At 41.3% G+C, this 15,242-nt stretch overlaps 1 protein-coding gene across 1 annotated transcript in view; it reads left to right on the top strand.

The window, feature by feature from the left end:
* The first annotated feature begins 3,205 nt into the window (after window positions 1-3,205).
* The window catches only part of mctp1a (multiple C2 domains, transmembrane 1a), a 130,399-nt gene continuing 118,362 nt past the window's right edge, over window positions 3,206-15,242 (top strand). The window contains exon 1 of the mRNA XM_041936402.1: window positions 3,206-3,742. Within this exon, the coding sequence (XP_041792336.1) occupies window positions 3,206-3,742 (537 nt within the window). The remainder of the gene's footprint in view (window positions 3,743-15,242) is intronic.

Here is a 15,242-nt window from a genome sequence, read left to right as displayed (position 1 = left end):
AAACAGAGCAGATGCTTTACAGTCTGCTCCAAGCATAATAAGACCCATATAACATAATTGTTAAACAATATATGAAGCAGTAATTTTCATTTTCCACATTTGAGAATACTCACAGGTCTGTGCTTTTCGTCAGCTGGCTCTACAGTTCATGTGTTTGTGTTGTCACTTGGTAACTGTGGTTTCTTTGAGTGGGGTGTGCCTGCCTGCCAGTGTGAATTTGTCAACACAGTAATGCGAGAGTGAATCATTGCATTGTTGGTGAAGCAGCTTAACTCAGCAAACCGGAGCAGAGAGTGAACGTTAACTTTTACTTAAACTGAAAAGCGGCCGATTAACTGACCAGTGCACAGAAAAGCTAATTCTCAAGGCAAAAGCTCTCAGAACAGACCAAATTCAGATTCTGATGGTTGACGATTTTATAGATGCAGAAATCTAAAAACAGCTTTGTAATGTTAATGGTGATTTAAGTCAGCACTTCACTTCATTAGTATCACTTTTCTCTGATTTATAACAAGATGTTAAGTAATCTTTTCTTTCATCATTTGGGGTTTCTTTACTCACTTCACTGGACTTAATCATGATACAAATAAACACCATAATCATCTATAGTTTACATTTTTCATAGATGAAGTGCATTTTTCTTTTATGTACAACAATCAAGCCCTCCTGGGGTCCTTCTCATGTGGCTGAGTGTGGCTAATCACAGTGAGTTATTACTTCCTTCATGCAATGTGGCTAAGTTAAGCTTAAAGCAGCTTATCAGCATTTGATTAAAATTCCAATTGAGTTTGGTGTAAATACGGTAAGAAATAAATAACAAACTTTTTGCCAACAAACAGTTAAATTTGCTCTATCCTGCTGTACATGACCGATAGTAGGCATACTTGTACAAAGAAACACAAAATCTCAGACACATCAGGAACATTCCAAGGTGAAAAAAGTGAATGAACGTCCTTAAAAACTATCCTAAAGATGTCAGAGTCAAGCATTAAGCTTTAAATTACTACAATGTACAGTAGTTATTAATTGGCCAGTAAAAAGAGGTAGCAAGCAGCTCCAATTCCTGTGGCTGAGGCTGTTTGGGGCTGGAAAACAGAATATGTGATTATTTGACCTGGACACTGGGCAGTAAGGAAATATCACCAACTCATTCAAGGCATCAGCTCCATAACTCATCCATCTGCTGTTTCATTGCACACAATACAGCTATGGTTGATATTCAGCTTTTATCTGACTGAATGAATTACGAGAGGCATGATTCAACGGCCAGAGAGAAAAATAGCCATTTAATGTTCAATTTAACCAAGACCTAACCTGCATTATCGTACAGCGCGAGTTACGGAGTGTAGTCGTGTCACAAAAATACATGCAATCGCAGTCAGTGGGAGAACATGACTCTGAGTTTTTAAGTGTGTTTGCAGGTGTGTGCGTGCAGCCTCACACACACACACACACACACACACACACACACACACACACACACACACACACACTGTGGATTACTGGCGTATCAACAGGACCAGGGTCATTAAGACGAAAGGCCTGCTCACTGCAGACTCATCAGTTATCCATGCTAGCCCAATAGAAAAGCCGATGGTAGCTGAAAGGAATTGTTTGGCTCACCTGCTCACATCTCCATCTACTTAACTGAGGGGTTCAGGGCAGTTTGTTGTGCTGCTGCCAGCGCCCTGCTGGTTGTAATTAAAGTGTCTTATTTTATAGGAAGGATGAGATATCAGGTAAAGTGATCAAGCTACAACAAAACTCATTATTGGCTTCTCATTCGGTGTCTGATATACTTACAGATTACTCATAGATGTGACCATGTGTCAAATTTTGCAGACGTTACACGAATCTCTCTTCTATCACCACACAGCACTTAAGTCTGATTATTATTTTCTCATTATTAGAGGTTCAAGGCCAAGAGCTCACGACAGAATGCTTTATCGTCGTCATCACCGTCATCATCACACCTGCAAGTAATACCAAGGTCATATCACGGTGGCTTGCATGAACAAATGTTCATTCAAGTAGCATGCAAGGCCTTGGACTCTCAGTTCCTCTCTCTGGGATGGACTTCATCCTGTTAGAACATTCCCTCGTAATTTACTTGCTCAAAGTAAAATTTCATCAGCCCTGTTTTCTGATAAAAGGTCATTCTGTGACCTCTTCCGGGTGTGTATATGTGTGCTGCAGAGAGTTAGATGGAGAGGGGGGTGTTCATTCTTGTAATTATTATCTCTGTGTGTTTGTTTATATGAAAGCGGGCACAGTGTTAACCAGGGGGTCGGAACTGGCCAGCACTGAAACCAGGGCCAGAGGGGACGACGTAATGAGTTATTATACACACTGCACAGCATCTAAAAAGAGAGGAGGCTGCTCTGTGCTGCATCCAGCTCACTGCTGCATGTGGGTGATAACATTCACTGAAGCCTGACCCATTTGACGGGGAGAACATATCCAGACGTGGCTACAGTGCGGAAACATCCACGTGATACAAAAGAGAATAAGTCTTAAAAACCTCCAAGGTTTCAGACTCACTGTCAACTCTGGATTTACCAAGGTCACTGCTGTGAAAGAGCGAATCTAGTGGCATCATGAACAAACAACATATATAAAACTACACAAAGATGAACTCAGATGATGTGGCAGGAGGGCCACAGTTGAATTATAAACATCTCCACGAGGCATTGTGATGTTGCGTTATGCAATCACCAGCATACAGATTATCCAAATGACATGGTTGGCCAGAGGGAGGCGCGGTGCAGCCTTCGTCCTTCATTTGAATGGAACAATTAATGGGGAAGTTTGACTGAACCTTGGTAAAGCACAGTGGATAGAGCAGGGACGCAAACACCGTCTACAACCAAGCGCAGCGGTAACCAAGCATTTTTAGATGATCTTGCAGAAGTGACTGAATGTGCTCCAACTTCACCACTGAGGTGAAATAAATCTCCAATCGATGAGGATATTGCTTGCCGTCTAACAGTGTGTGACATAAGATTTACGGTGCTGCCTGCATAGGCATTCTACGAGGTTCGTTGGGAGACTAACACCCCCTTCATCATCTCACAGTGCGTCTCCTTCTTGGCGCTCTGAACTGATCATCAGTGGAAGTGCTCCCGAGCCGCAGCAGCCCAACTGTGACATCCTTCCACTATTCAGAGCGTGCTCAGGCAGGCTGGCTGGCTGCTGCACAGGCACCATGGAGCAGAAACAACCGAAGGATGAGAGCAGCGCCAAGGGGCAAGAGTCCCTGTCCTACCAGCGGAGGATGTGGAAGAATTTCCAGGAGAAAACCAAGCCTTGGCTCAGTCCTAAACTGGGATCGGAGCGTCGGGGTGCCGGGGGCGCGGAGGGCAGCAAAAAGGAATCGGGGTTGTGGATGTTCAAGAGGAAAAAGAAACAGCTTGATCGGGTGTTTTCGTCGTCTCAGCCGAATCTGTGCTGCTCTACCCCGGCGCCTTTTGAAGGAGATAAGAAATCCCTCGGAAGCGACGCTATGCCCGGCACCAGCAGCGGCGGCCAGCCGCTGGTACAGCCCCTTGGCGCAGCTTCTGGAGCCACGGGGAGCAAACCCGAGCTGACGGCGCACGGAAGCCCAAAGCTCCCCGTATCCCAGCTGATCATGTACCAGCAGAAGAGCTCCTCTCTCGGCTCGGCATGCTTCGAGAAGCTGGTGGTGGACGCGGCCGCGGTGATGGGAGAGGAGGAGCAGCTGCGTAAAAACGCAAGTGATTCTGTGAGTAAAGAGCATGTGGCAAAACACGCACCCCGCACAATATCTGTTACTACCAAGTAGGCCTAAAGCTACTGTAAACATTCACATCCTGAATGAGGTGGGCTGGGCTACAGTATCCTGGAAATTAAATAAAGCAGACAAGTTTCATGATGGTGGTGCAGCGACGTGCTCGCTGCTCGTAGCCTGTCATGTGATGCGCTCATCGATTTGCCAGTTCACTGCTTTCTTTACTCTGTCCTGTAGCTTGTAGGACTGTACGGGCCAGATGGCTGCAACCAGTGCCAGTATACGGCTATGTGATCATCACAAACAACAAGCTTACATCACTACTTGGTCTGGTAACATGTCACCACCACAGTCACTGTATCATGGCTGTGTAAGGTTATTTCAATTAAAGAATCCCTGATAGGATTTCTACAGACTACATATTATGATGTCATTGAACAGCCCCCCTTTCGCCTGCTAAGATCCCTTCCCTCCAGTACAGGGACTGTCCCCTAGCTCCACAGTCCATCTGCCACACTGTCCTTGCCTGTAGACAGAGGCTCATGCATAAGGGTTCATTATGTCTTGCCTTTTTACAAAAAGTGGGCAGTTGGCAAATGGTTATCAGGCACACCACCAGCAGTGATGGAGATTGATGGCAGTTATATCCCCCCACAATTCAACATGCTGAGTCAGGGTGGCCTAGGATAAACAGTATCAAAGGGATATGTCAGCTAGTGTAGGCTATAGTTGCTGAGGATACATTCACAAAAATGACATCCAGCCCTAAAGGTGTCAGAGAAAACTTGAAATTTAGTGACTCCGTCAAACCATATGAAAAGCACTGTCTGGTGAGAGTAGGGACTGAGTAAAAAGTCTTTAAGGTTGTGTCTGGACCCACGCCTTGTCCCCTGATAGCAGTCCAGTTCACTAGTCCTGCAGTAGGTCATGTCACTTGAGGCAGGATGTTGTGATATTTAATAGCCCTGTCAATAAAAATAAATTTGAAGATGCAGTATATGAGAGCTCCATAAGCTCTTTCTGTTTCAGTGGCAGCAGTTATTGCACAGCTTTTCATCTCACCACTCTTGAAGTGTTCCAGACCTGCTTCTGAGCATCATCCAGATCGCTGTCTAAATGTGATTTAGCATACAAGTGCACCTCTTCCCACTGAAGTTGTGGCCAAACATCTCTTATCCATTAAATCTCTAGGAGAAGAGCAGTGCACTCAGCAGAAGAGGTAAAGGAAAGCAAGTATTAATGACTTCATTGAAATTGATCTCTTCAGTTACATAATACACAGAGCTCTCACTTCGCCAAATAAAGTTGTAGCATTCAGCATGAGCCATTAGTTACCTCCTGCTGTTGCCATGTTTATCCCAGCTTCTGTCGTTCATTTGTTGGATTTTCCACGTAGCTGGAAAGGGGAAGAGCAGTGGTAAAAACAGTACAGTGACAGCTTAATTTCCTCAGGTTTTAGTACACTCATTTGTTGTTATCTTGAGTATATACATCTGCCATCACAGATGTAAAGATAAACAGTATGATCTTAATCTGTTATGTAATGAGGTTAGAGGATGAAGAAATGAGAAAAGGTGGCATGAGATGATGGGCGATGTGAGGAAATAAAGGTGATGAGGACAGATCAGGCTGGGTTAGAGGGTAATGAGAGGTGATGAGAGGATGAAATGGGGTCAAATGAGATAAGGTGAAAGATGATGATTCAATATGTGATAAAAGAAGATAAAGATTAGAGGACATGAAGTGAAGATAGATGAGATGAGAGTGGATTAGATTAGATTAGACATGCTTTATTAGGCCTAATACCTAAGAGAAAGTCAAACATTATATGACAAAGAAATCAGTGAAATAAAAACTCAACATCACAACACAGGCAGATAATCAAGCTAAAAATGTGCATTTTTGCATGTGCATTTTTGTGCATGCACCTTGATTGCATTTATTTGCACGTGCATATTGATACTGCACTTACAGCATGTGCTGCCTCAACACTTTACTAACCCAGCAAGGATTATAACTCAAAGTCACAGACTTTTACAGTCATCCACAAATCCAGCATTAGGTGAGTCTATTCACCTTCTCATTACTAAAATGAGAGCATAAGGCTCCAAGCCACAATTTTATAAATGAAATAAGAATATATGGAACATTAGAAGCACAATGCCTTTTCACATTTTGATTTAGAAAGTAAGTGCTGAAAGGGATTATTGCCAAGTTCAGCAAGTAATTTCATTAACAACTCAAAGTAGGAAAGAAATAAGCGCATTTAAGTATTGCTACTTGCAATGCAGGGCAGTTAGGTTTGATGTGTGTGTGTATTTCTGTATGTGTGTGAAGGTAGTAAAACATGACAGGGAAAGCACCCGCTGAAATGTAAAATTATTCGAGTAATCGTTCTGATGTTAAAGCTACAGTAGGTAAGGTTGAAGGTTATTCCAAACAAATCAGGGGCAGCATATCACCGGAGAAACCGCTAACTGCTCCTCACTATAGTCTTTGCTATAGTTTTCTATGGCTGTAGCTACTAGCTACTGTTAGCCAGCTTGCTCAGTTAGCCGTGCAGCTAGTCCTATTAGCTGACTGAGTCTGCCCGGACTGGGAGCTCAGAGCTGCAGTTGATATCTCTGCAACACAACACATAGAGGCCTTTCATGTCACATCAGAACTGTTGCTTCTTCACCTTCTGTTGATTATGTTAGTTCTTTTTTGACTCTTATGCACTGCACTTTTATGTTTCAGCCCTCTTTGACCACTGACATGGAGAGGAGGAGTACTGTATTCATCAGTTCCTCCTCATTCTGTCGCTCTAATTGTAAATGTCACATTTTATAGGATTTATCCCTACTTAGACTTTTCCTCCATTTTTATGCTTATAGGCAGCAGTAGCTCAAGTCTGCAGGGACTTGGCTTGGGCATCTGACTGTGTGGCAGCCCCGTCACCCCAACATCTCTCCCAAACAACTGAATGTCTATGGGTCCTGTGTGCATGTGAATATTGTGTGTGTTAACTGAGTGGGGAAGCAATTTAAATCACTGGTAATAACGTATCCCAAAAATTGCCTTTGGACTGCTCCAAGGCTGCTTTCTCTGTGGCATGGGTTTTAGACCAGTAAGACAATTGGAACTGCACTCGATTTTATTTTTTACCACTCAGCCTAATGTGTTTGGTGTGATACAGGTGTCTACACTATCATTTGGATTCCTTATGGCGGTCTTTTTTTCCTTAGGCTATTGTAACTCAAATATGTTTGGCCTCATTAACTACCAGCTTTTAAAGCAAGCCATCCTCAGTTTCACTCTGAATCAAACAATTTCCTATTTGCTGTAAGCTGAAGACTTTTCATCTTAACATGTTTATTTATAAGGACAGAAAGACATAAAATCTAACATTTTGCTATTCACATTTAAGTGGATTAACCCAGTCAAAGGGGTAATCACGACCATTCAATATCTTTGAAACAAGATCACCCTTCAAAAATAAACTAAATAAAAAAAATTACCAAAACAATGTTTTGGTGTTGATTTTGAGACACTGGGCCACAGTACATGGAAGCTATTGAGAAGAAATAATGTTTTTTAAATAAGAATATTTAAATAGAGGACGCAATAAAATTCTGTGTGAAGAGATGAGTCATATTTGGCCGGTATAGTAGTAATTGCCAGTATTCATTTTAAGTCACTGGGTCACATTACATGGAAGATATTGAAAAAACTGATATTAATTTCTTTTCAAATGTATGGAAAATAAAGTAATTTAACATTAGCAATCAATATAAGTGTGATACACTTCACCAGTTCAGAAATTCTTACTGAGAAGAACAAGTCAGAATCAAGGTAAAAAAAAAAAAAAAAAAGGTGTGTCTTTAAAACCGGAATTTATTGATGGTCCCTAAATCAGGCCACAAAAGTTAAGCGCGAGGGCTGGGCGGTCAACCGCCTCCCACTACCAAATATGGGCATCGCATTCAGGAAGTTCAAGTAAACTACGCATTCGAGTTAATTAGCGTAATTAACCAACAGCAAAAAATTAATTTAATAATGTTTAATCGTGACTTAGTTTGCACCACCAGTACCGAGTGTTGATATTACGGCTCCTGACAAAACGAGGAAAATCATCGGAGTTCAGAGGCTAACGACGAATTTAGCTTAGGCAGCTAACGTTAACTGTTAGCATATCGTAAACCGTTCTCCGTCTTTCCACTGCCTGCTTCAGTTGCTAACACCTGTGTGGACTGGCTGGGACATCAAACTGAGCCAACACAGCGTCACTCGGTCCGTTTATACAAAGAAGGAAAGCGTTTGTAAGTTATATTTCAAAAGGACAGACACGGGTTAGCAAGTCAAGGTATTTGCTGCGTATTATTTCCCCCGCCATTACTGTCGTAGCTTCACTCACCGCGCGGCTTCAGCTGCTCTGCCTTCACTGGATTCAAACATGGCCTTCGTTTCGGTGCCTCCTCTGCCTCAAAATTTGTTTTCCACACTGACGGACATGTTCATCAGGCCCCACACACCGAGAGCCCGGTTAACGCAGCTGTCCAGGCCCTTTGAGAGACGCCCTAGAAGCGCTGCAATGATTACCCTTCAACACAGACTATGTGAGTAAAGCTTTGACAGTATGTCCACAAACCTACGTGTACTGTACAATAAGTCTGAATGCTTCACTCATCTTCATCGGCCTGCTTTCCTGTGTTTTGTCACTTGTGTCGCTGTCCATGGTATTGAATTGTAGATGTAGAAACAGCCTGTGTGTGTTAAGGAGGGGAGCATCATGAACCAGACTAGTATCCTACTTAAATGGACATCAGTGGGATCAACCCGGTACCGCACCTTTCTGTGTCATCTCCAGTCAGTGTAGTTATATCTTTGTCTCCATATTTAACAAAAGACGAGATCCGAAGGGTGCCTTTGTTTCCCAGTGTTTGTACTTTGTTTGTACATATTCATGCATGTAGAGTAGACACAACATGCAGTGTATTTTCATATCTCTTTTAATGAAAAATAAGTATTTCATCTCCACAAAAAAAGCTTGTCAGAGAAAAAAAATATCTATTTTGTGCTGTGATTCCAGTTCTCAGTCATGTCTTCTGTCTTCCTTCTGCTCAGCTCGTATGGAGTGCTTTAAAATATTTAACACTTACGAACCAGGGAAGTAGGTTTTTGTGTCACCGAGACTATACGCTCACAACCTAATGCTAATTATATCTGATGTAAAACATGTGGAAGGTGTTTCTATTAACGAAATTGTGTCCTGGACAAGGTGAAAAGGACTATTTGGAGATAATACACATGTTTTTTGGATGAACATGACTATAGCATTGTGATTTGATTTGTGTATCTTCAATGCCTTATGAAAAAACATTTTTCACAATGGTTGCTCATTGGTGAAGTGGCTATAGCACCATTGAGACCTCAGAGGATGTTTAATGACTACAAGCAAAACAGTTGTGTTATATTTTGGCTGAAAAAGCCAGACATTTGGTTCAATTGATTAAACTGTCATGATATCAGACCTGTGCAGTATAGCTTACAGACCTCATTTGTTGCATATCAGATACAGTAACATGATGATGATTTTAGTTACTGCCCTCTTTTGATAATGCAGTAACCGTGACATGAGCCACATATAGAATGTCCTGTAGGAATAAGTGTTTTACTTTACTATTTTTTGAGTTGTGTTATGAGAGTAGCATCATGGCCACTTGAAAACAGCCTACGGCATCGTCCTGGATGTGTCCTGATGGCAGCTTAAATTAGGATTCATTACAGCCCAGGGGACCATTGGTTGTAACACACACTGACAAGCACATGATTGATGTTGACCTCGAAGCTGTCTGGGCATTTTGAAGCAGGAAAAAAAAAGAAATTTCTCATCGGTGAAAGCATGACTGACACCATTCGGGGATGTAGATGGGTTTTAGCTCTCACTTTGTGATTAAGTATCTCATAGTGCCTGGTCTCTGCCTCCCACACATCAGAGTGTGCCTGATTCTTAGCCATGGAAACTTTGAACAACCTGTGATAGAGGATTCAAGTGGTGCCACCTGTAGATAAGTGTAATTGTGAGCAGCAGATTTAGATTTAATTTTAGTTTAGGGAGATGCCATGATGGCTCAGTTGTTTGCAGTGTTTCCTAAAGGCCTGAAAGCTGAGGTTTATGAATGTGAGCATTATTTATCAGTGCTATGAACAAGTGACCTTACAGCATGGTATATCCTTGCTTTCTGCTTATTATTCTCCTGGAAAAATATTGAAAAGTAATTTAAAAGTTGCTGAAATAACAGGCTTTTTTCAGCTTCAAGCCATTTAGTCAGCAAAAAGGAGAAACGTTTGAAATAAAGTCAACAGACTCCTAAAAACCTTCAATTTGAAAGATGGTATGTTGCTTCTGTAGCTGTAGCTGGATATTTAGGAAATTATTGTCTTATAAAATGTTGATAACATACATAATATTAAAATCTGACAGTTAGCCTTTCTGTAGAACATTCTGATCAGTTTATTATATCCTTATTTGTTGTCTTCAAAATATTTGTTTTATGTGAACAACATTTAAAATGCCAAAGGCATTCAGTTTATAATGATCTGATATCGAAAAGCTGCAAGTTGAGGCTGGAAGCGACTCAGTTTTGATTATTACAGTTGTTAATGGATTTTCAACTGTCAGCTAAGCCTTTCATCACTAAATTCAACAGCCAGATAAACTGTCACTTGTTCAACAGCAAATGTCACACTATTTTGATTAAGCTCTTTTTGCCTAAATACCTTGTGTCAGTTATTCCTCCAGCAAGGTCACAAACCTTGTGTTTTTGTCAGTCATTGCCATCAGCGGTCCAAAAAAAAAAAAAAAAAAAAAAGCCCCCTTTTGCTTTCTGCCCTCACTCCTTAGTATGTCCTTGAGAGATAACCTTACCTGCGTTGTCTCTGTCTCCTGATCTGTCTCGCATATCCCGTCCTCTGATCATCTTAGTCTTAGCCTCTCTGATAATGACATTCTTCCCTTACGAGAGCTTTCTGAGGACAAATCCAAAATATATTCTAGCCTGTCAGAAGAACAGTCTGTGTACTGCAAGATGGGAACTCTGCACTGTGACATTGTGTTACCCTCCAGCGTTGTTTTCTCCAGCCTCAGCTAGCCCCATTACACAGTCTCTTACACACACTTTGAAGCACATGCACAAACATATAAGGTATTCACAGGCATGCATAGCCATAGACTCGCTAGTCTAGCCAGAGTGTTATTGTAAACAAGGTTAAGCATGACAGTGTAGACCGCTAAATGACTCAATAGTCCCGACGTGCTGTCATGAATGGCAGCACAAAGAGAGAAAAAGAGATGAAGGTCTGGTGTTATTCTCTAAACTGACGGAGAGATTCAAATCTCTCCTCCTCGTCTTCTCTCTGAAGACTGCAAAGGCTAAAAGTGGTGGCAGACATGATTATCGGTCTGGGTAGAGCAGGTAGAGAAGGGTCAGCATTTAAATCAATAGATGGAGCCATGGAATTAGCTTTCTAACTCGTAATGCTGCCCTCCCACATAGATTAATCATCACTGAGTCGAGGCAAACCAAAGCAGTGGCTCAGCGTAGGAAGGGCATGTGTGTGAATGTGTAGGGATGATGGTCAAATTACAGATGACATCCATCCAAATAGCCTGCTATGTGATATTTGTTGATTATCAGGAAACAGATGCGTGTTTGTATTATCTGAGTGAAAGGATTAGTTGACTGACGGTGTAATACAGTTTCTGTGTCTGCCGCTCATTTTATCCTTCTCTAACCTCCAACCCTGACACTCTTGAAATTTGACAACCTAGCAACTGAGCTATGACAGCTTTTGTAAGTGGGTTGGATGCATGAGATGAAAGGACAAACCCAGACAGAGACAGACAGACGAGAATAATGTGGCTGTGGCCATTCTTTCCAGACAAAACAACACATGGTGACCAAAGGCTGTGGGATGTTTTTCCTACTCCACATGCTAATCAAACATAAATCATTTGCAACTCAATGTAGACCCCACTTCCTCAGTGGTGAGTGGATATTGAATATTTGCAAATTAGTTTCCCTGTAGCATAGATGAAGCTGTCCCAATAGTCTCTGAGTCATAAGTGTTCCTGCAGCCCATTAAGATCAATATGGGCGTATGGCTGCACATTGGATGTACAGCATATTAAGCAGTGGGCAGGTGTATTCCAGTTAATGATTGGGGTGTTGCGTGTCGTGTGCAATATGTGCTGCACTGTACTATAAGTATCCATTTTGTTGGATATGAATATGGCCCGTTGTACCCAAAAACCCACTCAAGACTTTTAAAATGAGCTGATTTACTTATTCTTATATTGATCCTTCATCAGAGTTTCACATTAACTGGTGAGCACACATCTACTAAGCTCATACCTTTACAAAAAAAATGTTCGGACAGTGCTCTGCAGCTGTGTACTTATTATAGAAATGTTTGCCCCTTCTGGAGCTTTGATTTCACCTGAATAATGTCATTGCACTGAAAAAAATAATTGGTATAATGTAGTGTCACCTTTGTTCTGCCTCCTAGAATCATTTTGTTAGATCTGCTGTTATTTTTTGCCACCAAGCTATGTCATGACTTATTTTAACTTAGATCTTTGGCAAAAGATAAGAAGAAAATATGAACCTAGTTACATTAACTGAAGTTGCAAACATGCTTGCTGTGCTTAATGAGGCCACACATAGATAACATAGGACAAGAACAGTGGACGTTGCAAGTATCACTTGTACTGATTCTGATAACTATTTCAGCAAAAGGGCTTTATTATATCAGGACACTGAATTTTTTTGCTCCTGTTGGCAAATCACAATCTCACATTTTGACAAGAGTTAAGTAGATCTGTGCCCTTTCGCTGGAACATCTTCATGTGTCTATGAGGGTTCCTGGGAAGTCATTGTAATCAGCTGAAACCCCACTGTATTGATCCAGAGAGAATGCAACAGAGACTGAGAATGAAGGAGTTGTCAATACTGGGGTTGAGTGTGAGTTGGGGAAATGGGTGGAGCCATTTATTTAAACACCCACCTCACATGTCTTCCATTGGATTTATTTCAGTAAAGCACAGTAATCAGTGAATTTAGTAGTTACAGAAGAGAGTGGACCTGAGCAGCTGTAAGACTGATTTAGATTAGAACTTGTCTGCCAGTTTTCACTGGAGCTCCACTTGGTGTGAAAAACTGGTCACTAGAAATGGTCCAGTATAGATGGGCACCAAGATGTGGCTGTGCTCATTTCCATTTTCTAGAGGTTTTCTATTCAACATGGATTTATTGACGGGTGTGAGTTGACAACAGCTGAACTTGACAACAGCAATAGTATATTAATAGTTTGATGTGTTCTTGTTTTTTTTATTAGGGGGGAAAAAGGACAGCGTGTCTTTTCAGTATTTTTTTCTTTGTCTCTGTTTTGTTTTTCTCTTAATATGCATAGTGACCATCTGTTAGTCAGAGGTTACATCAAGGAGTGGGGTTTTTAAGATTAGGTTTGTGTGTCCATTCAGACCTTTGGCTTCTGAATAGCTTCATGGATGCAGCTTTTGTGCGTATGCAAGTTTGTCTCTGGGTGCTCTTGAGTCAATAGACTGATATATCCATAAATTCTCCACTAGATTATGAGATTTTGAGGTTAAGAACATTGAGGTTCAGTTTGCTCAAGGCAAATGTAAATGTCTTTCTAACTCATTGTATAAGCAAAAATATTGGTGAAATTTTGTAATGATTAACAGTATTTTAAGCAAAAAGCTGAGGCCTAGAGCAATTTGTAATTATAATGAGCAAGAAAAAACATTAAAATTAAGGAGAGATTCCTATATCACCAACATGTCATGCAGTAAGTAGTCTGGAGAACAAAGGTCAGGTCAAACAAATGCAATTAATCATTATTGTAAAGAAATCATGCAGTACCACTGGAAGAAAAGCAATGGACCGTCATAAAAGCTTGCTCAACTTTTAGATTCTTTGCCTGTTGGCCTGCCACCCCAACAAGGAGCAGACAGACAGACAGCCTGCAGACATAACTGCTGCTGTCCTGATACATCGGTGTGGAAGGATGCACCTCATCATGGCTGAGCAGAGCTGGATATAGAGAATTTTCACATGAAGGCCTGTTTTGTTTATTTAAAGCATCCTGCATGTCAGATGTTATGAAAATAATAGTGGTGACCGGAGTACAGCATGTATGTATGTATGTATGTATGTGTGTGTGGGTGGTGGTGGTGCAGGGTCCATTTAGGCTCAGTGTGCAATGATCTATACCGCCAGCCAATGCCATTTGAATCCGACTTTTCCCTTTAAGGGACATTTGCCTTTTTCTCTCTGTGGGCAGTTTGAAAGGGAATTAAAAATACAGGAAATACTTCAGAGACTGCCACTCAGCTGACAAGCATTTAGCCACAGTGTTAAGACTTTAAAAAAACTGTAATAAATGAGGTATGGATCATAAATTTATCTTTATCTAGCTCTCACACATAAAGTGCTGCTTCATTGTGTTATGTAGATAGCCAGTGACAATGTAGCATGTCATTTAAATTTGTGCTCCACCCAATATCTGTCATTGCTCACTGTGACTGCTTTTAGACTTGACCTTAAGAATTGCCCACGATTGGGAATTAGCTCAGTTGCTGTCATACATATTTTGAACTGCAAATGCACTTGTATGGTTATACACGGAAAGCCAATTCCGAAACAGCAACCGCACAACCATGCATACTGCAGCTAATGTTTATTTCTTGCTCTTCATGTCTGCATAATTCATTTTATAGATCTTCTGAATTCAGTGCATTTTATAAATTACAGTCTCAATTCGGGCATTTAGAGTCATTCAGTCTCTGAGAGTCCATCAGTTCAGAAATGTTCATTTAGCGGGTGTCTCTGTGAGGTTGTCATCTTTCCGAGGGTGTTTATTCAGGGCTCTGGCTGTGAGAGAAACATAATTTTGGCACATGATCATCACATTAGCAAAGTGTTATCCACAGCAGAGAAAATAACAGACAGCAACATCCCTTCAGTATTTCTGTGCTTTCATTCTGTCTCTGCATGCTGAGGATCAGCTGATGTTCACTTCAGCTTGAAACTGACAGCATGAAATCAGTGTCTATCAGAGAGAGAGAAGTGATGGTTTGTACGTGAACTGCTCTTTACTGGCACTGATGATCTTGCTACTGAATTTGGCTGAAACTTGAAAGGGACTTAGTGCCACCTACTGGTGCAAAGCTGATGTGGCTCTCTGGAGAGAAGAGAGAGGAAACTGGCAGGAAATGAATAGACAGACTTTTGGCTGGATGTGTTGCTTAGACTTTCATTAATATCAAACCAGTTCCAGTTTCTGCACTCTAAGCTGCTTTCTGCTCACTCTGTGCTCTCTCTGAGATTAAAAGACACTTATACATTCATTTTAAAAAGTTATTGTCATTGGACATTATTCACACATAGACACACAAATTCTGATGAATATGAAAGTATGAAATGTGCCT

Source organism: Chelmon rostratus, chromosome 5 (genome assembly GCF_017976325.1).
Source record: "Chelmon rostratus isolate fCheRos1 chromosome 5, fCheRos1.pri, whole genome shotgun sequence".
Classification (NCBI taxonomy): domain Eukaryota; kingdom Metazoa; phylum Chordata; class Actinopteri; order Chaetodontiformes; family Chaetodontidae; genus Chelmon; species Chelmon rostratus.
Note: the sequence above shows the minus strand (reverse complement) of the source record. Positions and strands in the feature narration are given on the sequence as shown.